Here is a 26,499-nt window from a genome sequence, read left to right as displayed (position 1 = left end):
GATTTACATATTTTATCAACAATTTAAAGAAAGAATTCCGAATAAGATCCATTTTGCACCGTTTATCTGTTTGATGATGGATTATTTGAGCCGTTGTCTCAAATAATCCCTGGCCTATCAGTAACAAACTGTTGGCACATTAGTCCTCCTCATGTGTTAATGCCGCAAAAGCCTCTCCTCCAGCAGAGACACGGGCCTCGACGATGCCGAGATGAATCTGATGAGGCCATGAAATGACCAGCGCGTCTCTTCGAGCTGCCCTGGTCCACTTCCAGGCCTCCATCACTGCCTCCTCTGAACAAGCGGGCAGCCTTTCTTTCAAAGCACTTCCCTAAACACGTGGAGGATCCGCGCGGGAGAAAACACGGCAGATAGATTAACAATGCGAGTAGGGGAAGGAGAAAAAAACACACAATTGGCAAGAGAAACGCAAACAATGCGGGTATTCTGTTGGAAGACGTCTCGCTGGCATTCCCCACCTGCGGCGAGGCAAACAAAGATTTGTTCTACGGCTCCGCGGCGGATTTGGGAAAGATTAGGAGCGGCTTGTATGTCGTCGAAATGCAAACGATCGCATCGAAGCAAAAAGAGAATCTGTCATTGTTTGTTCAACAGATTGGGACGATTCCCGCTCGCTGTGAAATCAGAGTGAAATAATTCATGGTGGAATTGTCAAAGGATGAAAAAAAAATAACGTGTCACACCGTAAACACCGTCAGATGTCACGAAAAGCACGGGGGGAACTGGAGAACCGTGCCAGCACTGTGCGAAAACGAAACACAATGCAACAAACGAGAATGAGAAGAGGAAGTTGGTCTTTTTGCATTTTGCAATTCCGAGAATAAAGTCGAAGTGTCCAGTAGAAAGATGAAATGACCAAAAGACGGACTAATTACGTACGAAGATCTTTTGGGGTTGTTTTTTTTTGCATATTCCGTTAAGTTCAAATGGCCAGAATAAACTTGATATTTCTAGATTTATGTCTGAGAATATATCACACGCACATTATGACAAAATTCCTTGTGTAGATGAATTTGTGAAATAGTTCTCCAGAATGAGTTCTAGTGACGAGGGGAACATTCTCTTGTAGCACTGGATTTGATGGACCAGAGGAGTTGTCTATATCCTCAATAACATTATTCTTATTCATTATTCTTCCAACTTCAATCATGAAATACAATAACAAAAGAAAGAAAAGCTGATCTTATTTTTGTTACAAGTGCAGAAGGGTCTTCAAAGAAGCAAGTTCCCTTTTCTCTTTGTCATGCGATGGCTATTTTCAGTGTGAACGTTCACAGTTTAACACAGGAAGTGGTTCACTGCAAGTGAAGTCATCCCCCGAAATAATTTCAAGGGTTACACCATAACCCTTCTGAAGTGTTTGAGGATTGAAATTTTTATTACATTTGACTCAATGAATATAATTCATAAGTTGATCTTAAAAACCATCAACAAACATCATCAAACACTCAAAACATACTTTTTTCCCCTGCATGACATTCTTCTCTGTCTTGGATCCAAAAGCTCAGAAGAGCTACAGACTTTATCGAGTAACATTTTCTATCCTAAAAGTCAAGTCAAGTATTAGATTTTTAAAATTGATGTAACAGTATTCCTTTAATATTAACATTTAAATTTATATTTACATTTACAAATATATATATATTTATTTATTTCAGTCTTCAGAAATAATAGAACTATAAATCTGCACATGTATTTTTCAATGTAATTCTGCTCCAATCAATCTTTATAATCAGTATAAAAATATATAATATAGATATGTTACAATTGCAGGGGTGGGGGGGGGGGTTACGTGGCTCACAGTTGGCGGCCACCTAATACAAACTGTAAACACATAATTGGTGATTTTTTTTTTTTCAAGATCTGGCAGATTTTTCTACCTCAGCATACAAACTCTCCGGCAGAGGCTTGTCTCTGCTCTTGGTGGCTCCGGTGGTTCCAGAGGATCCAGTGGATCCAGTGTGATGTCCGACCAGGCAGTAGGTGGTGGTTGGAGAAAGACCAGAAGCATCATCGCTTGGTTTCCGGTTCACAGTTTGGGCTGTGACATTGTCCTGGAAAGTAAATTTTTACATCACACTTAAAACAATTTTGAAGGCTCAATTGCACAAATGTGAGCGAGTCTCACAACGATTAACAATATCTCACCCCTATTCTTCAATAACCACAAAGGTCCGTATCACATGACTACAGACGTGATGAAGCTTGTTTTTCGTGTCATCACGTTGAATTTAGTAGTTTCATCTCAAAATGCGTGAAAATTGCTTTATGAAATCGCAGACTGAGGTTGATGACTTCACCGTGTCTAAAATAATACCGTAGTTGAGTTTAAAAATCTTTTCCCACTGAGAGAGCACGACACGCTGCCACTTAAACACAAGGGGAAAACTTTTCACACAACTTGTCATACTGAAAACAAATAATCTTTGCAAGAAAACACTTTTACAAAGGTGCAGATCTCCCAAGTCGTCCTCTCACAATATGCTCAATGTTGTTGGCACAGAAGAGAAATTGACTCACAATTGAAAGCAGTTAAAAACAGTCGCACGAAGCTGGGGCCTGTCCCACGAAGCCAATTCACCAATCCCAGGATAATGCTTCTTTATCTGGCTTCCCTGAACCCGAACATCTGGATAACCCAGGTTGTCAGCCGGGTTTGTCTATCTGGCTGTGAGCGCATTCATGTGGAAGAGGCGGAGTCGTAAGTCACCAGCAACTTCTTCAGAACCGCGACGTGAGAAGATTGAATGCAGAGAAATTCGGTTACAGCGACATCCAGAGGAGGCAGGGATTCTCTCAGGAATCAACGAATCCGATAACAGTTTTGAGTCTCCTCATCATTTGTCACTTAAGTCTCAACTCTTTTGCCCCCGTCAGGATCCTGCAGGGATGGTGACTTTCTGGTTCCCCGGCGATCTGATTGGTCTGCAGTTGGGCCGTTGACAGGTTTTGATCGGTTATCCCCAACTTAACCTTCTCTGGAGCGGGTTCATTAGCGGCTCGGGAGAAGTTGCCATGGTGATTAAACCTGGTAAGAAGTGACCCAGCTTTGTAGGACTGACACTAAACACTAAAGTAAAACTGAAGTAACCTCCATAACCACAAATACTGCTTCGTAGTACAGGCCCCCTGGTGTGAGCGGGACACAACAGCAAAGGGAGAAGAAAACACAGCTCATGTGGTATAATCTCTGCAAACCTTTGTCCTAAATCTTTTTAGACATCCGTATGTGATTCTGAAAACCATTCTGAAGACCTTGAATGCATCAAAATGACGACAAAAAAACCCTCTTGTATGCAAAAGAACAAGCCAACGAGACACACATGAAAGAGCTTTACCTGAAGAATGTCATACACTGTGTTTTCCATGTCCACGCATTTATCTGCAAGTCAGCCAAAGAGAGATTTGAATTCACATTTCATTTTTAAAAGCTTTGTACTTCACCTGCACACACAAAATTTTCCCAGAGTGGATTTTGGAACTTTTGAGATGATGGCGCCTCCTAGAGGCTAAGGCATTAAAATATATACATTTTTTTCAGATTGTCTTGTTTTTCTATAATTTGACGAATCATTTATGGATACCTCAAATCAACATAAAAGGGTTTTATGTCACACAGAAGTTTGTCATGAGATTCCCATCCGTACTGTACAGTAGCACAAGGGTCGAATATATAATAATAGTCCTGCACAACTGACAGTAATGGTGCAGGATTTTATGGTTATAGAAAATTACGAAACACTGTGAGGATGCTGAATTCCAATGCACATGGATTTGCGGGTTTTGTTTCTTTTAATAAGACTTACAATCTGACTTACTTTTTCTTTTCTTCTGATGATAAAAAACAGCAGCTGCTATGACGATTATGATGGCAACCACAATGACAATGATGATAACCTGTTTTCCTATAAGGTCTGTAATGGAAAACAAACAAACAAAAGACAGATTCAAGATTAAATCTTACTTTCTCTCAATTTAAGTTTGAAATGAATCCCATTATTATTATTATAATTATTTGCCCGTCACTTACAAGCCGTTTTGGGACAAAAATGCTCAATCATTGAATTGTTCTTGGCCGAGCTGACTTGGTTGCTATGTTCGCAGACAATTGAGGAGTCATCCCCCAGGTAGACACGGAGGGACGCACCAGAGGTCGTGACCTTGGATCGCTCTCCTCCCTCCTCATGACTGCAGTTTTTGCTGTCACACGTGAAAAGGTTGTTGATGTGATGGGAGTCGCGTGTGCTGCAGGTCACGGCGAGGTTACAGGAGTCTGAGCTGTTGGACACGTAGTCCACTGTCAGCTCAACTGGAGACACTGGGTCTGAGGGGGGGACACATGCATGAAGGGGTTTATGAACTAGGGGACTACACTGTGCATCAATATTCTAAATCCATATTGAATCCTACCTTGAACTGTGACGTTGTATTCACCCACACATTGGTCTTTGTCCACATTAATCCACGCACTGTAAAGTCCGCTGTCAGCTTGTTGCATGTTCCTCAAGTGTAAAGAGTAGTTCTGCAGAGAAATCTTTGTCCTTCCTTCATAACGGACACTTATTTTTGTTTTGTTGCCATAATATAATTTTAATACATTTTCATTATGTGTTACATTTAGTTGGAATTTCCATTTAAAATCACTGTTTTCCACCACGACAACAGGAGACAAGATGTCCAGAAGTAAATCCTTCCCCGTCAGCACAAATCTAGGAGTCACAGCACTGGACCCTTTAAAAGCAACGTAAAATTCATTGAATTAGAGACAGTGGTCATTAAAAAGCCAGATAATTATTGACACACAATACCATTAAGTCGACACTGAATGTTTCACTATTTCTATTCCCTATATCTGACGCATCATCGGTTAAGGTCTTTATTTTTCCTTTCAGCACGGCAGTGGATTCATTCTCCCCCTTCTGAAAAAAATAAATAAATAACCAGGGGACTTGTTTTCTCTTTTGTGATTATCTTAAGTTATCTTAAACTTTCTGTTACCACTCTCGTCAACAAAGCATTCCCGCCCCTGCAGACCTGCAGCTCCTTTCTTTCCAGGAAGTGCAAAGTAAAGTGAAAAAAAAAGTTTAAAAAAACTTCTACCGCTTATTTATTGCAATCTCAAAATCAATACGTTAAATATATGGATCAGTTTTCCAATTAAAATCAAACCGATCAAAACTGTGCAATTCAGCTCTGATGTAATTTGCCTTCGTGTTGTTTGTGTTTTTGTATATTAGTTTGACCTTTTTGTCCATTATCATTGTAAAATATCAAACTACTTCGATCAATAAAGAAATAAATACACAAATATAGATGTCCCTCCCTGAGCAGCTTGAAATTAAATATAACAGCTCCCACTCCCTTACAAGTAAAAACATTTCTTCTGACGCGACATATTTGTCTTTATACATTTTATGTAAAGTAACTTTAGTTGAAGTGTCTCTTCATAACAAGAGAATGTGTTCCCGCTGTTGTTTGGCCGTTTAAAAGAGCCACTCTCCTACGTTCAGTGAAAACTGTCAAAATGTCATCATTTCGGATTATTGCATTGTAAAGCATGAGTTGTGACTCTAACTGCCAAACCAGTTACCGATGTTCCACATTGCAGTTTATCGTAGAACTTTATTTTTTAAAGCTTCAGCTCTCAAATGATTTCCATCAACATTGTGACTGTAACTATGAAATTTACATCTTCCAACAGAAATCTGCTGAGAAACACATCATATCAAAATGACATTTAGGTTCCACTGAACCATCGCAACATCCTTACAAAACTAAATTGAACAGGAAACTTGTTGTAGGCAGTGTTGAAACATGCGGGGGTAGAAAGCAAGAATGATAGCAAGAAACAGGTTGTTTGAAACAGTTCATAGGAACATTCAGAAGAAAATGTTAGAAACATTAGTTTAAAATGTAAAAAGGTATTACCTTGCATTTGACATGAATACACCAGAAAACATACGAAGGAAATAGGTCCCATTGTGACACATGTCAGACAACTGTTATACGGAAGAGAAGTGCCTTAGTTGTACCCCAATAACTTCCTGTGCATGTACACTTGTCATGAGTTGGTGGGGGCGGTTCCTTCCTCTAGCAGAACTGATATATATATATATATATATAAACACATAGAAAGTGAGAGATCATGTACATACAGTAAAATAAAATATAATACATAATATAAAAAAAGAATGTTCAGTCATGTTCTTGTTTACTGTAATATCTTCTATTTTTTTCCAGCGTCTTCCCCAGTTTGCCAAGATGACTGAAGATCACTGGCTGAACCCCTTAATTTTTCTTTTCTTTTCTTTTTTCTTCATTTAAACTTTTATTCATACGACGGACAGACAGATTTAATAGTAGCGTATATTCTATACACAATATTTAAGTGGGTACACGAAGACGTAAAACACTAGAAAAGGCTAAAAACAAGAACAAGTTTCCAAAGATGCTTTTCCCAGTGTCCGTAACATGAGTTTAAAATCCCCTAGCGCGACCAAGCTGGAGAGCTTTAGATCCTGCTGCAGTGTATTCCAGGTTGAGGGGGCAGAAAAAGAGAACATCCAGTGTATAAATATATCATATCTAGGTGTTGGTTGTGGGGGTTGGGGTCCAGACTTTATCCTTGGCAGCTCTGTAAACCTGGGCGTACACCGTCTCTGGCGGGACGGTGTCTTGCGTCTCAGCAGATTGGACAGGTCTAGTGTGAAAGCTCACGACGGCGTGGGTGGCGGTCGGAGAAAGACCTTGCACTGGATTGATGTCCTGAGAAAAAACAAAAAAACCTGGTTTGATCTTGGTTGATCGTGCTCAAACATCTGTCACACGTTCCGTGTTTTTGTTCTTTTGTGATTTGTGTTTTTATTTGTTATTTTTACATGCGGTTTAACTTGTGCGCATTTAACTTGCAAAGCACATTTTTTGTGCTACATGAATGAAGGTTCCACTTTGACTGAAACAAAGCTCTCGATTTTGAAGACATTTCATGGTTTTTCCTCTTCGTGTCTTCATTATGAAATTACCCACAATGTGAAATTGATTTTTTTTTTTCAAACAAAACTTGATGCTTACCTGAGGAACATCATCTACTGTGTGTTTGCAGCTCTTTATTTTCCCTGTAGGTCAGTTATAGAGAAAATATATATGTTAATTCACATTTTTGTTAGCTTTGTTTTATTGTTAAATTTACAGCTTGTTGAAGTGTCATTTTTTGTAATAAAGGAAGATAACTTAAGTATTAAATGTAGGGATGGTTTGTCATAACTGCGTGCGAGTGTGTATAACAACACATTAAAACACTTTTAGTTACAGAGAAATTTGTTACCACCCTGTCAGTATACACTAAATGATTCCCACTGATCAAAGCAGGGCATATAACATGGTTTTAGTGGGATCTATAAGCAGAAATTGAATATAATATTCATATGTGACTTTTTAGTTTGGTCCCATCTGCTAACATGGAGGTGGAGCTTATGACCTATACTGCAGCCAGCCACCAGGGGGCGATCTAGGTGATTTGGCTTCACTTTTTGGAGCTGTCATGTCGTCAATCTTTATTTTACAGTTTATGGTTTTTAGGACATCGTATGTCCTCCTACACACTTGGAAAGGGAGGGCGAGGCGAGTGGTACTTCGGCAGTGTATTACTGCGCCAACTCGCCGCGGTAGCTTTGAGTGGAACAGCTGGTTTGCGTAGAAATACATGGTCGAAGTACGCTTGAAAGAAAAGTGCAAATTGGTGTTGCCTAATGGAAGGTACAGGTATGAAGATTGTGCCGGATTTCCATGTATTTGCTAACGATTTTGAAGATTTGTTATTGCGTTATGCTCTCCGCACACCGGGACTTACATTTTATGAAAAAGCACAAGGAAAGGGCAACTGCGCCGATCACAGCAGAAGTCACAGCTGGCACAATTATAATGGCTTCATTGGGAACTTGGGAAAAAAGAGGGGAAAAAAAGGAAGAAAGACAGTTAGAAACTGTATCAGAAATCTCGAAATGCTTATGATTGCAGTTTGAATTGCACAACTATTCCTGGTAACAGATCTGGTCTGAGAGCAGCATAAATGATGTTTAACAGAACTTTCTTTTCTCAGCGTGACCTTATTTCTGTTAGGAGCAGTTGGCACGTCAGATGGACCTTGTGTTTCTCAGTCTTACCAACATTACCAACGGCATCTGTTTGGCAGAACTGTTGGACCTCCTCCATGACCTTTATACTGCTGCTGACCTCGTTGCTATGGCTACAAGTGATGGTGCCATCCACCAGGTAGACTTTCAGAGAGGCACCAAAGGATGTGACCTTTGACATCTCTCCTCCGTTCAAACTGCAGGTACTGTTGACACATCTCAAAATGCTGTTGATGTGATCGGAGACACGTGTGCAGCAGGTCACGGTGAGGATACAGGAGTCTGAGCTGTTCGATGCAAATTCCACTGTCAGCTCAACTGGAGACACTGGGTCTGAGGGGGGGTTGGGCACATGTATGAAGGGGTTTATGAACTACGGGACTATACTGTGCATCAATATTCTAAATCCACGTTGAATCCTACCTTGAACTGTGACGCTGTATTCACCCACAAGTTCGTCTTCATCCTCTCCAAAAAACGCACTGTAAAGTCCGCTGTCAGCTTGTTGCATGTTCCTCAAATGCAAAGAGTAATTTTGCAAAGAAATTACCGCCCTTCCTTTATAACGGCCAAATATTTTGGTTTCGTGATCGTAAGATACCCTCATTACTTTCTTGTTAGGTTTTTTGTTGGGACGGAAGTCCCATCTAAATTCATCCTCTTCCTCCAGGACAACAGGAGACAAGACGTCCAGAAGTAAATCCTTCCCTGTCAGCACAAATACAGGAGTCACAGCACCGGACTCTTTAAAAGCAACAATAAAATACATTGAATTAGTGACAGTGGTCATTAAAAATGACAGATAATTATTGACATGATATTGGACTTCGGACTTTGCATTCAGTGCTTCACATTGTGTGTGTGATTTAAAATATACAATCTGCGGAAAGAAGAGCCACTGATTTGAACCCAATGTTTTTTTTATCCACTGCATAATAACTCATGATACACAGATCCTTTTTTTCTCAGGAGTTAAACTATTGTTCAGTGAGGTAGTCTTATAACAAGCTCTTCACTGTATATTTAGACATGTTTACAGAATGTACAGTGTGGTTTGCGAGTATTGATCTGTGACTGTTTTCCTCCTGTTAAACCTGATTAATGTGGACACTGACGCACAAGTTTATTGCATAAAACAACATGAACAAGCTGTGTGTAGAACTAAATAAAGACTGTTTAAAAAACTGAGGGGGGATATGGAGGAAGTGACTTATAGATTTTCTTCAGTTTGGTTTCAGGGGTTTTCAGTGGGAAAAAAACGGAAAAGTAATGTGCAACATAGAACCGGTTTCCTTAAAAAGCTACAGACATGTGACATGAAAATGTTAATAACCAGTTTAATAGCTATCTCACAAATTAATTGTACACATTTTTACAATATTATATAAATCAAAAATCGGCTCCAATGCAACACTAAGTTGTATACAAACATGCTACAGCATGTGATTTTTCTTTTCAAATCTAATGTATTTTTTTGCTGAAACAGTGCCAAAGTGTTACAACAACACAACAATAAAACAATATTCGAAGAAGAGATGTAGTACTACCTTGGCCTTCATATAAATGCAGAAGAGAAATGGCAAAGAGAAGTCCGAGGGGACGCATTCTGTCAAATGAGGGTGGGGAAGTGATGGGAATATTTGTAGACCTCACTCAGCAGCAGTTTTCTTCATTCTGGGCAAATCAAGGATGCCACTTTGATCAGTTTTTATCAAAACTGTTTCTGGAAAAGAAACAGCTTCAGTTGATCAATATTTTGGAACAAAGTGTCATGTAGAGTCCATGGGGTGTTGCTTATGGTTACAGAAGCTCTAGACGAGTGAGCAAGAGAACGGGCATGAGTGAGGAATGAGATAACTTCACAGAGGACGTCGAGGTCTGGGATAAATGAGACCGTAAGAAAACAGTCGGTTTTTGGGGGAAAGTGTCCAGAGGCCTGTTCCACGAAGCCCAATTTGTGAAATTTGGCTAACCTGCAAGTGAAGTTCGAGACAAGAGATCAAAGCCGGCCACCAGTCCAACTACTGACCAATCAGATCACTGGAAAACCAACATCATTCTACAGGATCCTGGCTGAGACAAACGAGTTTCAGAGTAACATGACCAACAATAAAGCGCAGCACATATAGAGCTGAACAGTGACCGCCCACTTTTGGAAGTGAATTTCTGTTTCACTCATTCCATTGACAGTTCATAAAATCCACATAAAAAAGAGTTTTAAGTCTGGAACCAAACCAATAAACCCCAAGATGTATCATTACCATTAAACATTTTGATTCGGAGCAACAACAAAAAAAGGAAAATTAACAAAGGAAGAGGTACAAGACTTTAATTATTCAAAGAATAAAGGAACTACTCATCCCATAAATCAATTCAAATGCCTTTCCAAAGACTTCTAACCAATCAGAGACGTAATTTTTACACTTTTGGGACAATACGACAACAACCGGTCACAGACAGACAGACAGATTTAATAGTAGCGTATATTCTATACACAATATTTAAGTGGGTACATGAAGACTTAATAAACTAGAAAAGGCTAAAAACAAGAACAAGTTTCCAAAGATGCTTTTCCCAGTGTCCGTAACATGAGTTTAAAATCCCCTAGCGCGACCAAGCTGGAGAGCTTTAGATCCTGCTGCAGTGTATTCCAGGTTGAGGGGGCAGAAAAAGAGAACATCCAGTGTATAAATATATCATATCTAGGTGTTGGTTGTGGGGGTTGGGGTCCAGACTTTATCCTTGGCAGCTCTGTAAACCTGGGCGTACACCGTCTCTGGCGGGACGGTGTCTTGCGTCTCAGCAGATTGGACAGGTCTAGTGTGAAAGCTCACGACGGCGTGGGTGGCGGTCGGAGAAAGACCTTGCACTGGATTGATGTCCTGAGAAAAAACAAAAAAACCTGGTTTGATCTTGGTTGATCGTGCTCAAACATCTGTCACACGTTCCGTGTTTTTGTTCTTTTGTGATTTGTGTTTTTATTTGTTTTGTTATTTTTACATGCGGTTTAACTTGTGCGCATTTAAGTTGCAAAGCACTTTTTGTTCTGAGAAGAGTTGCATGAATGAAGGTTCCACTTCGACTGAAACAAAGCTCTTGATTTTGAAAACATTTCTTTGTTTTTCCTCTTCACGTCTTCATTATGAAATTACTCACAATGTGAAATTGATTGAGAGATTTTTTTATTTTTTTATTCAAACAAAACTTGATGCTTACCTGAGGAACATCATCTACTGTGTGTTTGCAGCTCTTTATTTTCCCTGTAGGTCGGTTATAGAGAAAATATATGTTAATTTAACATTTTTGTTAGCTTTGTTTTATTGTTAAATTTACAGCTTGTTGAAGTGTCATTATTTTGTAATAAAGGAAAATAACTTAAGTATTAAATGTAGGGATGGTTTGTCAAAATTGCGTGCGAGTGTGCATAACAACACATTAAAACACTTTTAGTTACAGAGAAATTTGTTACCACCCTGTCAGTATACACTAAATGATTCCCACTGATCAAAGCAGGGCATATAACATGGTTTTAGTGGGATCTATAAGCAGCAATTGAATATAATATTCATATGTGACTTTTTAGTTTGGTCCCATCTGCTAACATGGAGGTGGAGCTTATGACCTATACTGCAGCCAGCCACCAGGGGGCGATCTAGGTGATTTGGCTTCACTTTTTGGAGCTGTCATGTCGTCAATCTTTATTTTACAGTTTATGGTTTTTAGGACATCGTATGTTCTCCTACACACTTGGAAAGGGAGGGCGAGGCGAGTGGTACTTCGGCAGTGTATTACTGCGCCAACTCGCCGCGGTAGCTTTGAGTGGAACAGCTGATTTGCGTAGAAATACATGGCCGAAGTACGCTTGAAAAAAAGATGCAAATTGGTGTTGCCAAATGGAAGGTACAGGTATGATGATTGTGCCGGATTTCCATGTATTTGCTAACGATTTTGAAGATTTATTATTGCGTTACGCTCTCCGCACACCAGGACTTACATTTTATGAAAATGCACAAGGAAAGGGCAACAGCGCCGATCATAGCAGAAGTCACAGCTGGCGCAACTATGATGGCTTCATTAGGAACATGGGAAAAAAGAGGGGAAAAAAAGGAAGAAAGAAAGTAAGAAACTGTATCAGATCTCTCGTGATGTTTAACAGAACGTTCTTTTCTCAGCGTGACCTTATTTCTGTTAGGAGCAGTTGGCACGTCAGATGGACCTTGTGTTTCTCAGTCTTACCAACATTACCAACGGCATCTGTTTGGCAGAACTGTTGGACCTCCTCCATGACCTTTATACTGCTGCTGACCTCGTTGCTATGGCTACAAGAGATGGTGCCATCCACCAGGTAGATTTTCAGAGAGGCACCAGATGCTGTGACCTTTGACATCTCTCCTCCGTTCAAACTGCAGGTACTGTTGACACATCTCAAAATGCTGTTGATGTGATCGGAGACACGTGTGCAGCAGGTCACGGTGAGGATACAGGAGTCTGAGCTGTTCGACGCAAATTCCACTGTCAGCTCAACTGGAGACACTGGGTCTGAGGGGGGGTTGGGCACATGTATGAAGGGGTTTATGAACTACGGGACTATACTGTGCATCAATATTCTAAATCCATATTGAATCCTACCTTGAACTGTGACGTTGTATTCACCCACAAGTTCGTCCTCATCCCTTTCAATCTTCGCACTGTAAAGTCCGCTGTCGGCTTGTTGCATGTTCCTCAAATGCAAAGAGTAATTTTGGAGAGAAATCGCCGCCCTTCCTTTATAACGGCCAAATATTCTGGTTTTGTGATTGTAGGATACCCTCATTACACTCTCTTCCTGTTTTTTGTTAAGAGCGAATTTCCATCTAAATTCATCCTCTTCCTCCAGGACAACAGGAGACAAGACGTCCAGAAGTAAATCCTTCCCCGTCAGTACAAATACAGGAGTCACAGCACCGGATCCTGTAAAAGCAACAATAAAATTCATTGAATTAGTGACAGTGGTCATTAAAATTACAGATAATTATTGACATGATTATTGGACTTCGGTCTTTGCATTCAGTGCTTCACATTGTGTGTGATTTTAAATATAGTCTGCAGAAAGAAGAGCCACTGATTTGAACCCAATGTTTTTTTATCCACTGCATCATTGCACATAGACAAATCATTTGAAAATAACTCATGATACACAAATCCTTTTTTTTTCTCAGGAGTTAAACTATTGTTCAGTGAGGTAGTTTTATAACAAGCTCTTCACAGTATATTTAGACATGTTTACAGAATGTACAGTGTGGTCTGCGAGTATTGATCTGTGACTGTTTGAAGAAGAGATGTAATTTTAAAAAAAGGAAGTTTCTACCTTGGGCTTCATATGAATGCAGAAGAGAAATGGCAAAGAGAAGTACAAGGGGAAACATTCTGTCAAATGAGTGTGAGGAAGTGGTGGGAATATTTGTAGACCTCGCTCAGCAGCAGTTTACTTCTTTCTGGCCAAATCAAGGATGCCACTTTGATCAGTTTTTATCAAAACTGTTTCTGGAAAAGAAACAGCTTCAGCTGATCAGTATTTTGGAACAAAGTGTCATGTAGAGTCCATGGGGTGTTGCTTATGGTTACAGAAGCTCTAGACGAGTGAGCAAGAGAACGGGCATGAGTGAGGAATGAGATAACTTCACAGAGGACATCGAGGTCTGGGATAAATGAGACCGTAAGAAAACAGTTGGTTTTTGGGGGAAAGTGTCCAGAGGCCTGTTCCACGAAGCCCAATTTGTGAAATTTGGCTAACCTGCTCCGGAGCAAGTGAAGTTCGAGACAAGAGATCAAAGCCAGCAACCAGTTCAACTACTGACCAATCAGATCACTGGAAAACCAACATCATCGTTCTACAGGATCCTGGCTGAGACAAAAGAGTTTCAGAGTAACATGACCAACAATAAAGCGCAGCACATATAGAACTGAACAGTGACCGCCCACTTTTGGAAAAGAATTTCTGTTTCACTCATTCCATTGACAGTTCATAAAATCCACATAAAAAAGAGTTTTGAGTCTGGAACCAAACCAATAAACCCCAAGATGAATCGTTACCATTAAACATTTTGATTCAGAGCAACAACCAAAAAAAAGTGAAACGGAAAAAAGGAAGAGGTACAAGACTTTAATTATTCAAAGAATAAAGGAACTACTCATCCCATAAATCATTGCAAATGCCGTTCCAAAGACTTCCAACCAATCAGAGACGTCCTTTTTACACTTTAGGATTGTGGGTAGTGTAGTACTTCTCAATGACATTGCGAATAATGATAATAATTGACAGAGAAATTGCTATGGACTCGCTAGCGTTGTAATACTGGAGGGAGGTAGGCTGCTCCGACGAGAGCAGATGAAACTAAATCCCATTGGGCATCTGTGGGACTCGCTGGAACAAGATGTCTGTTCTGCGGCGGCTTGTTTCCGCCTACTGACATAAAAAAAACAACTTTCGCTGCCACAGGGCACCTCAAGAGGTCTTATGGAGTCTGTGCCTGGTTATGGCGGCACACGGAGGACAGCATATTAGTATCATAGAGTTATGGCTGTTCAGTGCACGTGTCCGTCAATCTAAAATACACCTCGTCAGGTTCAACAACACATCCCTCACTTTGGTTGTTCTCCACTATCAAGTACCCCTGAATTGTAGTGAAAAAACATGCATTTGAGATGCAATATGTGAATCAGTACGTTGGGTAATCTGAGTGGGAAATGTGTTTGGTGGAAAAAATGATGCCTGAGAACTAAGGTGTCAGTTATTTTTATTATTATATGAAACCTTTGGAAATGTTGAAGCTATTCAGCTAAATTACAGTCATTTCCCCTTTCTTTTTTCGTTACCGACTTTTTGGTCATGACAACGATGAGCGCTCAGCTCTCCAATGAGGAAAATAGTTTTAGTGAAAGACGTGACACAAAATTTGGCCTTTAATAACTCGTCATCAGCTTTATTTAATCACTTTTTCAGAGAGAACCGTGTCATTGGGTCTCTCCGGCTGCACTAACGGCTTGATTTTAATTAAAGAAATGTTACAAATACATGCAATTCCCAACACATTCACGGCCCTCACACACAGCTTTGCTTCATCTGTCACTGATGTATTTCCATCAGAATTAACACAGTGACTTACAATTTTACTTTCACATTCGCCGGCACTCACCACTTCCTGTCCTTGTCGTCTGGAGAGAAAGAAAACGAAAGAAAAAAAAAAGGGGGGGGGGGGGGTTTGACAAAATGCCTGTGGTCAATTGTTTTACCACAGAAATTAGAGCCTGTTCACCAGAGACAGTAAAACTACGCAATAGGAAATTACATCCATTGCATGTACAGTAGCCGTTTGTGATTATCTAAAGACATTTGTCAGTTTCCTGAAAGCCACTGAGACAGAGAAACTGCTATTCTGATTAGCTTGGAATTGGATGATATATGTGTCAGTGCTTCTAGTAGTATTTTTAAAAAATCTTTCTACAATTAGGTTCCAAACCTCCCTAAGGTGCAACTGTACATAATGTAAATAAAGTGCTAGCTTTCAGTTTTGAAACAGCAGTAATCACACAAAGGAAAAAAAATAAGACATACAATATACAGAGCACCTCGAACGCAGCATATTCAATCTGTTTGTCTACAGTTTAGTTGTAGTGCTACATGAGCGTAACGTAATCTCCAGTGCTTTTAGTGCACATGTATCGCCATGTACAATACACATACATGATATGTGTGTGTGTGTGTGTCTGTGTGTCCATTACTCGAACCCGCATAACCAGAAGAGGAACAGATCAGCACCTCCGCCACCACCACAGTGTGTCGGAACATTTTGTGCAGACACCTGGACGTGTTGGCATTCAGTATTTGCCTCGCAGCAGGAAACTTATCATGACAGAAATATATCATGAGAGTGTGAAGAGGAGGTTGTGGGTGAGATGTAGATACTTCTCATTACTCACTGGTTTCTATGGTAATGAGAGGAGGACTATGCTGAAACTCAAGCCTATATGACCCGTATGAATGACCATTACACATATATTGTGTGTGTGTGTATTGTGTGTATACCAATCATACATTAACATTTGTGTTAGAGGGGGTATAGCAGAAGATTCGGTTAGGTGTCCGTGGGTGTTTCCTGATCACTCTATCGACTTTACCACAACCTCTCCATACTCCTCTAACCATACTGCAAAGTCGATGGGCCTCGTGCAAAGATCTGTTCGCACGTGGAGATTTCTTTTTCTTAAGTTCTCTGGGCAAGACCCAAACAAGCCCACCAAGCCTTTCCATCCTCTCAACTGCTTTTTGTTTTAAATTTAATTCGAATAAAAATGTGTTTTAATAAATAATCCCATGTGTTATTTCTTCATTATAAACAGTGTATACAGTGTATGTAGTAGTGGCAGTTAGGCAGTGTGTTACGCCATCATATGAATACAATCAAACCTGGGGAAAATATGTGTCATTCCAGCAAATGTAAGACAATCACACACTTGAAGTTGACCATACAGTATTCAACAGTCTTCCATATTAGCTTTCTGCATCATTTGGTGCCACTGAGAACCAAATATCTTATGGTATAAGTTCAAAAAAGGTCTAAAAAGTCAGTGTCCAAAGTTGTTTTGATATGATGTTTCAGTGATTTGCTGTTGACACTGAACTTGGCAGTCTCCTGCGAGTCGCTCTCTATGAATCGCTCCCTGGTCATCCAGTCAACCATCCGTTCACACGTTGCTGATGCGAACACTGAGAGGAGTGTCTCTGACTCGGCCACGGTCCTCCCCTCGCTCTCTGTAGCTCTGCTCCAGACGGATCTTCTCTGGGTCGGACAGTTCGGACACAGAGCCGCCCCCGTTGCTCTGGTACCCGTGCTGGGGGCTGGATGGTTTGAAGATGGGCGTCATCTTGGTCTTGGCCACTTTGTCAAAGAAGGCAAAGTCCGCTACGTATTTACCTGATGGGGAAAGGGAGACCACGGGGGGAAACTCGTAGCCCCAGAGGATCTCGTCGGGCAGGTAGGAGGTGCGAACCTGGCAGGTGGCAGATGTCGGCTCCACTGTAGCGCTCATGATCACCAGGAGCTCAAAGTCAGCCAGTTCTGGATCCGTCCAGCCCCCACCTGATGGAGGTAGATGAAATGTGAGGAGATAACTCATTTGGGGGTGAGGGAGGTAAATAGAGGAAGGAGGAATAAATGGGAAAAAAAATAATACTCAAATTAAAGGCCTTTAATGAATATCTTGACCACTAGTTGTGGTAAATAAATTTCAAACATTCAGGCGATCTGTCCTCAAATAAATTCATGGTTTTGCATTAAGTTTTACACATGAAAAATGCTCGAGAGGGAGAAATTCTAACCCTGCATACTTTTCACCGGGTTACCCCCCAAAAGAGTCCAACTGTGACATCACAGTGGGAGAGAAATCTGAACCAGTTGTTCAGAGCCAGGCTGTAGGGTTTAGCCAGCTCACAAACAAACAGGGTGGTCTTTTTTCACAGTTTGTGGGGCAGCAGGCTCCACAGATGCCCAAATTTACCCAAGTGATTTTTGCATAATATGTCACCTTTAAAGAATACTTGTGACTCTAGTATTACCCTTGGCGGCCCAGGCTCGCAGGGGGCTGTTGTCATCAATGACATGGTAGAAGGTGAGGGGCAGGATGAGGAAGGGGCTGTCACTGGAAGTGTCCACTTGGAAAGGGACGTTCCTCTGGTCCAGACGAACCGTCTCGCCTTCCTTGGTCAGAGACGTCTGGAGCAATTTTCCACTCACCTGGAGAGAAACAATGTGCACCATCTGTTTTAGCTCAATTGGTTCACAAATTACTTACTAGCTGTCAGTTTATTAGACAAATTTGAAGGTTGGTACACTTGCCTGACAACCAATCAGGAGACTCTTGCGCATGTTGGCGACTCTGAACATCAGGCAGGGTCGACCTTCATTGGTCGACACCACAGCATGTTGGCTGAACTTGACCGTCTCGCCTCGCTTTTTTGGTCGAGCAACCTGACCAGAGAAACCTCATTAGCGTCCAGTTTCTGTTTTAAATAGGACTCATTTAAGTTTCTCGAACTGACGAATGCAGCACTGCAAGGAATTGCATATACTGCAATTTTACATGGGTTATTCAAAGTTATAGAAGACACTGCTTTTACTTGAAAATGTTTGAGAAGATACACATTTCTTGTAAATAAAACTTCATGGGTGTACATGTACAGTATGGGGCAGGTCTCTCTTTTCACTGTATTTCCCTTTGCAGCTCTATGTTTCCTTATTGGCTACCTTGGCCAGGAAGGTACCAGTGATGAAGATCTCCATCAGCATGGTGAGGACCAGCTGGACAATGAGGAGGATGACGGCAGCTGGGCATTCTTCGGTGATGCAGCGGAAACCGTAGCCGATGGTCGTCTGGGACTCCAGGGAGAAGAGGAAGGCCCCCGTCAGGGTCTGCATCTGCATCACACAGGGTGTGTGGTTCGACGGAGGGTCGAACTCTGGAGACAGATGTTGCCACAAAAGCTCACTTTACCAACGACATCATGAAATATGTTCACAAAACAGTTATGTTTGTGCTCATTTTTGTGTGGGATGCAGGTATTTTCTGTGTCTCAAAAACAAAACACTTTGAGGGTAGAATATCTAAGTGTTTGCCACGAAAATGTGCTGTCAACACGCAACATTACACCAGATCAATATGCAAAATTACACTGGACAAGATTCTACGATCACACTCGGATGAAATCATGTGACATTCGAGGAAGAGAAAGGGGCATTTTTTTTAGGACGTGTGAGCATTTCCTGTGTTCAATATTATCAGGGTTAGATTAAGCTCAAAGTCATATGCAGGAAAAAACAATAAACAACACCAACATCAACACCCCTGCAACACTTCCAGACAAAACACCCACAGTCGGTCTTTTGCTTTGACGCATTTGTTGCCTTGCATTTGCACAGGTGTAGGTCTGAAACATTTCAGTTTAAGGGTCTATTCCACCCCCAATGTATGATTTTCTTATTCACACCATGTGGTTTTGCTGCCATGTGTATAGGTTTATTTATTTTATGATTGGGTTTTGAGATGTCCACCTGTGAGAGATGAGTTTGGACCCCAAATCCAGGTAAGAAGAACTTTGTGCTGCATTATTAATGATAACAATCTTTGCTCTTGGGTTTAATTTGAACTTCGGTTCTTTCTACTGAAAAAATAGGAAGAGGAACTATGGACTGTTTAAAGCCACGTCTGTATTATCTGTAGACCACAGACTATATATAAAGACGAACGGTATAACTTTCCTCAAAATTGAAGCCAAAAATCGTGATTGCCCCCTAGTGGCTGGCTGCAGTATAAATCATAAACCCCAGCTTCCTCCATGTCAGCAGATGGAACATGGACCAAAGTAGAATATTAAAGAGCACTTCAAATATTTTATATATATTGTTTCCAAAGATGGTTTCTGTCTATCTGGTTTATGTTCACGTGTTCATTTTGGATGCTATAAAATTAGGGTGAAACATCATGATTGACGACTGACTCGCGATTGGTCGAGCACGTGTATTGGTGGGACTTGCGATACAGTGGCTCCACTCCAGTGCCATCATTTACACAAGATAGCAGCAGCCAAATCAGAGATATTGTGGCTTCATTTTCAGTGGGAGGGAGTGGAGACGTGTCGTCCATCTTTGTTTGGCAGTCAACGGTCTAGACTGAGCGGGAGAAGTTTTTCTGTGACGACACTATAAACTGAATCTATTGACGTATTCTGTCTTGTTCAAAGCGCCGCGCGTTTCTCACCCAGCAGGTCTCCATGCACCAGTGCCACCAGGTACCACAGCACCCCGAACAGGAACCAGGTCCCTGCGAACGTCGCCGTGAACAGGAAGAACTTGTAGCGCCACTGCATGTCCAGAAATGTTGTCCAGAGGTCACGCATGTACAGCGCACTGCGCCCGCTGACGTGCTCGATGCGCACGTTGCTGCGTCCATCCTTCGACAGGACACGCCTCCTCTTCCTCAGAGTCCCGCCCCCACCAGAAACGCCACCCAGCAGGGGTTTCAAAACATCCGTCTGCGTCTGGGAGTGGCAGACCTTTTGAGGGGAGGGGCTACGAGTGGAAGGAGGTGTGGCAGACGTCATCTGGTGGATAACAAAAACACGAGTTACATTTTGTAATTTCTCAGGTAATATTTTTCTTAAATGGCCAGTTTTTCATTAGTTTTGCTTGAGATTATTTAAAGAACTAGAAACTGCCCACAATGACGGCATGCTTTTGGTAAATCCCCCTGCAGCCACCTGCTTTCCCTCCCTGGGGAAATTCACCACAGGGAGGAAATCAAACGTGTGATTGTTTGAAAAGTACCTAAGTGAAGTGAAATACTGAGCAGAGTAGCTAATATTAAAAGCGTACAAAGCTGAAAACCACAGATTTTAATCAGCAAAACAAGTCAAAACAAACGGGGGAAGGCCACGCACACCCACGCAAGGGTTTTTCATTATTTTGGGCAATTTTTTTTTTCAGTTTATACTTGTTGGAACTGGAGTGAGAGTTTCCAGATGATGCCACATTATTTTCCCCAGGAATAGGGACTTCGTATGAAGCATTTCTTGTAAATAGTGTGAATTCCCTACCAGGTATTCAGCCCTCGTACATCGTACCGAGAGTAGAGATAACCATAGAACGAGTAAAGCACCTGTGTGGGTATACTGTCCGGTGTGTGTGTGTGTGTGTGTGTGTGTGTGTGTGTGGTTCTCAATCTTTAGGTCAGAGAATCACCACAGCTGACTGTGCCACCCTGAGAGAACTGTCAATCTAGACAAACAACCCGTCAATCACACACTGACTCTCTGCCGACAAGCCTGCCATCGTGGAGATGGGCACATTTAGCGGACGATCTCTCCTCAAGCGCATTCGCGGCTGTTGTGAACGGCGGAAGTTCCGATCCTGCCTCATTTCCCACGTCTGGTTATTTCTGTAAAAAAAATTAGGCTGCTTGTTATATTTTGGGTTCTGGAAATGTAGAAAAACGCTCTGACCCTGCACATCACAACATAAGGGGGACGGGGGACGGGGAGTGGGTTTTAAGACGTCGTTTGGTTTGATGTACACTGAGGTCGTTAGTTTTTCCCTCAGTGGAGACAACGTGGAAAAGAATCATCACGAGAAGAGACGTGAGAGGCCGACTTGTCATGGGGAATAAGTTTGTACGATTCTAGAAGTGTGTGTGTGTGTGTGGAGGGGGGCTGGGGTTTCAGTTGGTTTTGACAGTTATCTGCAGGTCACAGCTTTTGGAGGAAGAACGAGCATTTCCTCAGAGTTATCGTTAAGGGCCACATGTATATGTTGTAAACCACAGGTTTATTCAGAATCAACAGCTGGTGACAAGACTCCTCAGAGTCTCTGTGGCCTTCTGACGTCTGGTTTGAGAACCACTGAACAAAACAAGCCGTAACGCTGGCAAAATTGATCGTCGCAGACATTTAGGGCCCTGCAATGACTTGAAATGAGACAGTATTTGTTTTTTACAAGGAGAATTACGGCGTCTCACACACACACACACACAAACACACACACACACACACCTGCGAGCATGGTGGTAGACTAATAACTGGATTTAGTATTTTAAAAGGGAAGTGTGGACAGCAATAACAATAGCAGTTCCCATTCAGTTGATATCAAAATCATTACTGGCATATTTGGACAAACGTGAAACAGAGATAATTTGATCAAATTAAGCTTCTTTTTTGCAGCAGCAGCATTTGTATTTACCATACAGTTTCTGCCAAACCCAAAGTATTATTTAAATGTAGAGAAAATCAATATGTATCCCCAACCCGCAACAGTTTAATATATATATATATATATATATATATATATATATATATATATATATATATATATATATATATATATATGTCGTACAGTAATGTGTGTGTGTGTGTGTGTGTGTTTAACGCTTTACCCCGTGGGATGTTTGCATGGATGTGTGCCCCTGTCAGAACATTTGGTTACCGTTCACCCCTGTCGCACACAGACAGACGGGTCACTGTGTCTCCGCACAACTTGCCACGCTCACTTACGTCCGACAAATCATGTAGGCCAGCGGGGAGAGGACGGGCCGCAGAAAAGAGGGAGATAAGGCGGCGGAGGGAGAGAAGAAAAGCAGAGAGGAATTAGGACGAAAGACATGCAGCATTAACCCAACAAACCGTCCGCCACAGGGTCCCATTTGTGAGCCGGAGGAGACGGGAGAGCCTTGAATGAGTCAATTAAGGTTAAAGAAAATCAGGATGTTTATCTTGATGAGGGTTTTTTTATCCTTTTCTTTTTTAAAGGCTCTACTGTTGATTCTGACCAAAGAAGCTGTAAGTGGACAAAGAGTGAACTTCTCACTGGAAACTGGAGACGGCCGTGAGAGTTTGGTAGGAAAAGGGCCAAAGTTTGGCCTTTCTGTGGTTGCCCTGCTCCGGACTTTGCTTTTCAGCCTTTCGGTATTCCTTGTGTAGTGTCTCTTTGTCAATGTATGTAATGTGAGTTTGCACGTGTGGTCCACGTGTTTCTTGCTCTGTAATGTTATGTTCGGGGCCTCCTCACGACCCCCTGAGCTTTCCTTGCAAGCACTATTTGGGCTACTTCTTGCACTGTACAAACAAATGTGAAACCAGAGGTTCCTCCTGAAGTACACAACGTTCCTATATAAGTCTACGTTTTACGCGGTATGAACAGAGTTCTCCTTTGGCTGGATGCTCTCCAAGCTCTGCAGTGCTTGTATTGATGCTGGTCTTTTTGTAATAAACCTTTATAGACAGTCAAGACGGTGTCGGCGGATTTCTCTTCAATACATCTTCACATCATCGCTACCTAGTATACAACACTTGAGAAAATTGTTGTGGCCACAAGTATGTGGACAGCCTCGAATTACACTTTCACTGTATACGATCGCGGAATTTGCTCATTCCAGCCTCCGCTGTGATTAGGCCTCTGATCTCCTCCAGATTTCGGAACCTGACTGCTGAGATCTGATCCAAAGGCCCCGGTGGAGTCGGAGCACTGATGTCGGGGGGCGTTAGCCGGCGGCGGAAGATGTACGAGCAAAAGTCCTGCGTTCAGAAAGTACACACGTTATCAACAACACGCACAAGAGGTACAAAATATATCCGTCCATTCTGCAAAACAATGTCGTGTGTGTATCACATTACAAGATTGTAAGAGTTTTTATTTTTATCCGTGCGGCACGAATCAAATTGGCTTCATCCTCTGCACCGCTGATCGTGGGTTATGTAATCAATCAGCTTCCATCAGCTCACACGTTCCCGTGATTATGCAAGAGTGAGCCCCTCAAACGCTCCACGATCACAATGACACCATTGAAAACGTCACTCTTTCAACTCTGTGTCGCCCCTCTCACCCAATCTCTGCCACACACACACACACACACACACACACACGCGCGCACACACTTCCCTCTACAGGCATATCAGGTGAATAATAATAGAGTAATTGGGAGTAAATGAGTGTGTAAAGAGAGACATATTTTTTTTGGACCAACCTCTCCAGTAGGATGTATTCCATCTCCATGGCAACGCGACAACTCTACTGTACCGTCCGGCCTCGGCGAGGCGAATCCAAAAAGTGAATCATGACTTTTTCTTTTTGCCAAACAAAAGAGCTCTCAATGTTTTTTCTGATCTCTATCCTCTCTCTCTCTCTCTCTCTCTTCCTACTTTCCTCGTTCTCTCTCCTTCTTCCCTCTCTCTCCCTCTCTCCTCTGTGTACACAGGAATGCTTTGTTTGGAGCCAACATAAAAGAAACAAAAGACGCCATTGACAAAAACGACTCTGTGCCCATCCATGTGTGTGTGTGTGTGTGTGTGTGTGATTATGTTTGAACAGTATTGCAATTACAGGCATATTTCTGTGTATCTGTGCGTGTGTGTGTGTGTGTGAGAGAGAGAGAGAGAAAGAGATGGAGACTGTAAGTGTACATGTGTGATTTTGTTTGCATGTAGGCACTTTTGCGTGCAGTTACTTGAAAATGAGTGTACAATTGCATGTGTGTTTGTGTGTGTGTGAAAGAGAGAAAGAGAGAAAGAGAGAGAGAGAGAGAGATGAGTGAAAGGAAAAACGAGTGAACGGAAGAGAGGAAGGGAGAGAGAAAGAGATCTGTGACAAAAGGCCCTCGTTAGTATTCTGGAGTGAGGAGTAATCCCCCTCCGTCTCCCCTCTCTGTCTCCCCCTCACACACACTCTCACACACACACACACACACTTGTTCTTCCTTCCCCCTCAGTTTGTTTGGTTCATATCTTCTTTGATATCTCATTTTCTTTCTTTTCCTCCTCTTTTTCATCGAATCCTTTTTTTGAAATTTATTTAGAAGGAAGACAAATGTATTTACTGATGCTGTTTTACTGATTTCTGTTTCTTCCTGGTGCCAGATGCGGATCTAATAACGTCCTCTGAATCAGATGACAGACAAGTACTCAACAATATGACACTACGATAACACGTGCATATATATATACATACACATCTTACATATATATAAGAGCTTGCAGACATTAGTCCATTCACCAGAAACGGTTCAAAATAGAATAAGTAAAGAGATAATAAGGTTCTGAATAAATAACTTCTTTGTGCATCGATTAATTAAAATTTCAAGACTAAAATACACTGAATATTGACAATCATTAGCAATATCAATGATTTGTGATGAGTATGTCTCCAACATAACTTTTTGTTTAGACTTTTATTCTTTTATTAATTTTAAAAAAGTTTACATGTTTACAAGTCTTTGCCCCCACGTGACTGATGTTGCTGTTTTTAGAGCTTAGGTTTATTTTTAAACTTTATATCATGTATTAAAAGAATACAAACCCTGTGTGACAGACGTATGCTCTGACGGGATGTGAACGTTGACCCGATGTTTCAGTCATAGCCATAACCTCAGCTTCAGCTTCATCACGGCCAGATGTGATGACCAGATGTTAATCTGGTCATCACAATGTGATGGCCAGATGTTAATCACAGGCCCAAGTGAATCCTCTGTAACTTTTGCACCAAAACTCTACGGGTTTCTCCACGTGACATAACCTCTGAGGATAGTTTGAAGGATGTTCAAGGGGAGATGCTCTTATAAATAAACAGGTAAAATTGAGTTGAATTTTTTAATTTTTATTTAATATTGTTTTGGTGCCGCTTACTGTCACGTGTCTGTGTGTCACAGGTTGGCCTGAGCCTAAAAACACAAACATTTTATGTTTAATTTGGAAAGTTTGTCAAAGTAGAAATTCTAAGATTCCTTTAAATGACAAATATCAACGTTTGTACTTTTTGATCTTTAACAATGACCAGTGAAATGAATGCAAATATTAAAAAAATGCAAAACACATAATCAGTTGAAAATAAATCAAACTCAGTTAAACAAATCAGAGCAATATGCAAATTTCCTTTCTGAGCAAGCCCCTGTACATTATTAAAGCAAAACGCAAAACTTACCTGTATGAGAAATACCAAGCTTTTTTTTCAATTCTTAATTCATGAAACAAATCCATTTCGTTGCACACAAAACATTTGGTCAATTTATTGATTTGGGTTAATTGCATTGCACTCTGCGGGGGAGAAATCGATTGCTCACCTTTTTCTCAGCAGGGATTTTGCAAACTATTCGACCGGCACAGAGGAAGAGTCAGGAGCCCGGAGCCTCAGCCTTCATGTCCACATGTTGTCGTAACGCACGCTCACAGGACTGTAACTCTGCAGGAAGAACAACTTGAGCAGCATGCATCCCCCGGACATCGATTGGCCTTTAAGGAGAATTATCGCTGCGGCCATTAGCTCACCGACCCTCACTGCTCGCAAATTCTTTTTCCAAAGAGACAGGACTTGGCTTTATAGGAGGCATCCCTCTCTCTCACTTTTACTCTCTCGCTCTCTCCCCCTCACTCCTGAATTCCTGTTGTGTCCTGCTCACGTCTGGGTAATTGCTGTAATAACTGATTGCCACTCCCTCCCGTCTCAATTCACTATCAGAATAATAAGAGTGGCCACAAAAGGCAATCATAATGGAGACCGGAAAAAATTGGCCTGAGGGACCGAGGTTCCCCTAAATATCGTGTTTCCTTCTTTTTTTTCGATCACGTTTTGCTGCATTCGTCGTTGCGTCACACTCCCCCGACCTCCCAACTAAATCAGCACTGTCCGACACACACACACACACACACACACATGGATGCATGCACATGCTTGGGGCCTCACATGCACATTGTCCACAAATGCAACAACAAACTGCCCCCAAGAAAACACCCCCCTGCGGCACACAGACACACACACACACACACACACAGACA

At 41.5% G+C, this 26,499-nt stretch overlaps 3 protein-coding genes and 1 long non-coding RNA gene across 13 annotated transcripts; 1 reads left to right on the top strand and 3 right to left on the bottom strand.

Moving 5' to 3' along the window:
- Positions 1 to 1,380: 1,380 nt before the first annotated feature.
- Positions 1,381 to 10,337, bottom strand: LOC118310461 (SLAM family member 9). 7 transcript variants are annotated; one of them, XM_047332088.1, is made up of 12 exons: positions 9,701 to 10,103; positions 8,764 to 8,897; positions 8,577 to 8,668; positions 8,184 to 8,486; positions 7,871 to 7,957; positions 7,093 to 7,136; positions 5,950 to 6,786; positions 4,432 to 4,752; positions 4,052 to 4,345; positions 3,840 to 3,935; positions 3,360 to 3,403; positions 1,381 to 2,075 (listed from the first exon to the last, which is right to left on the bottom strand). In XM_047332088.1, exons 7-12 carry the CDS (start codon positions 5,999 to 6,001, stop codon positions 1,878 to 1,880), a joined length of 1,005 nt encoding a protein of 334 aa, XP_047188044.1. In that variant the 5' UTR covers positions 6,002 to 6,786; positions 7,093 to 7,136; positions 7,871 to 7,957; positions 8,184 to 8,486; positions 8,577 to 8,668; positions 8,764 to 8,897; positions 9,701 to 10,103; the 3' UTR covers positions 1,381 to 1,877. The 7 variants fall into 7 exon arrangements, with proteins under 7 accessions (XP_047188044.1, XP_047188046.1, XP_047188045.1 ...); XM_047332090.1 differs by having other exon boundaries at positions 4,169 to 4,345; positions 8,577 to 8,897; positions 9,701 to 10,107; XM_047332089.1 differs by lacking the exon at positions 7,093 to 7,136 and having other exon boundaries at positions 8,577 to 8,897.
- A 130-nt stretch (positions 10,338 to 10,467) lies between these two features.
- Positions 10,468 to 14,938, bottom strand: LOC118310464 (SLAM family member 9-like). The gene is made up of 6 exons (XM_035633416.2): positions 13,501 to 14,938; positions 12,783 to 13,103; positions 12,390 to 12,692; positions 12,148 to 12,222; positions 11,370 to 11,413; positions 10,468 to 11,035 (listed from the first exon to the last, which is right to left on the bottom strand). The coding sequence occupies exons 1-6, from the start codon at positions 13,556 to 13,558 to the stop codon at positions 10,856 to 10,858; spliced, it is 981 nt and encodes a 326-aa protein (XP_035489309.1). The 5' UTR covers positions 13,559 to 14,938; the 3' UTR covers positions 10,468 to 10,855.
- LOC118310466 lies at positions 11,420 to 13,494 on the top strand. Its single transcript, XR_004793782.2, has 4 exons — positions 11,420 to 12,053; positions 12,141 to 12,271; positions 12,419 to 12,498; positions 13,030 to 13,494. It is a non-coding gene; the product is annotated as an uncharacterized LOC118310466 (long non-coding RNA).
- A 149-nt stretch (positions 14,939 to 15,087) lies between the features above and the next one.
- LOC118310460 (ATP-sensitive inward rectifier potassium channel 10-like) lies at positions 15,088 to 26,371 on the bottom strand. 4 transcript variants are annotated; one of them, XM_035633405.2, is made up of 6 exons: positions 25,788 to 26,371; positions 19,947 to 20,289; positions 18,437 to 18,648; positions 18,029 to 18,160; positions 17,749 to 17,926; positions 15,088 to 17,272 (listed from the first exon to the last, which is right to left on the bottom strand). In XM_035633405.2, the coding sequence occupies exons 2-6, from the start codon at positions 20,287 to 20,289 to the stop codon at positions 16,878 to 16,880; spliced, it is 1,260 nt and encodes a 419-aa protein (XP_035489298.1). In that variant the 5' UTR covers positions 25,788 to 26,371; the 3' UTR covers positions 15,088 to 16,877. The 4 variants fall into 4 exon arrangements, with proteins under 4 accessions (XP_035489298.1, XP_035489301.1, XP_035489300.1 ...); XM_035633408.2 differs by having other exon boundaries at positions 19,947 to 20,257; positions 25,788 to 26,364; XM_035633407.2 differs by lacking the exon at positions 25,788 to 26,371 and adding an exon at positions 23,700 to 24,401 and having other exon boundaries at positions 19,947 to 20,257.
- Between the last annotated feature and the right edge of the window lie 128 nt (positions 26,372 to 26,499).

The sequence above is a fragment of the Scophthalmus maximus genome, chromosome 5 (genome assembly GCF_022379125.1).
Source record: "Scophthalmus maximus strain ysfricsl-2021 chromosome 5, ASM2237912v1, whole genome shotgun sequence".
Classification (NCBI taxonomy): Eukaryota; Metazoa; Chordata; class Actinopteri; order Pleuronectiformes; family Scophthalmidae; genus Scophthalmus; species Scophthalmus maximus.
The sequence above is the reverse complement of the archived record's forward strand: the minus strand, read 5'-3'. Positions and strand labels throughout refer to the sequence as shown.

Coding starts and splice junctions, on each gene's coding strand:
- LOC118310461 (XM_047332089.1), bottom strand. CDS start 6,001: ATGGGACCTATTTCCTTCGTATGTTTTCTGGTGTATTCATGTCAAATG. Junction 4,753..5,949: donor GTATTCATGTCAAATGCAAG/GTAATACCTTTT, acceptor TTGCTTTTAAAG/GGTCCAGTGCTGTGACTCCT. Junction 3,936..4,051: donor TTTTTGTCCCAAAACGGCTT/GTAAGTGACGGG, acceptor TTTCCATTACAG/ACCTTATAGGAAAACAGGTT.
- LOC118310464 (XM_035633416.2), bottom strand. CDS start 13,558: ATGTTTCCCCTTGTACTTCTCTTTGCCATTTCTCTTCTGCATTCATAT. Junction 12,223..12,389: donor AGATGCCGTTGGTAATGTTG/GTAAGACTGAGA, acceptor TTCCTAATGAAG/CCATCATAGTTGCGCCAGCT. Junction 11,414..12,147: donor CTTGTGCATTTTCATAAAAT/GTAAGTCCTGGT, acceptor ACCGACCTACAG/GGAAAATAAAGAGCTGCAAA.
- LOC118310460 (XM_035633405.2), bottom strand. CDS start 20,289: ATGACGTCTGCCACACCTCCTTCCACTCGTAGCCCCTCCCCTCAAAAG. Junction 17,927..18,028: donor GTCTCCTGATTGGTTGTCAG/GCAAGTGTACCA, acceptor GTTTCTCTCCAG/GTGAGTGGAAAATTGCTCCA. Junction 17,273..17,748: donor GCGAGCCTGGGCCGCCAAGG/GTAATACTAGAG, acceptor TACCTCCATCAG/GTGGGGGCTGGACGGATCCA.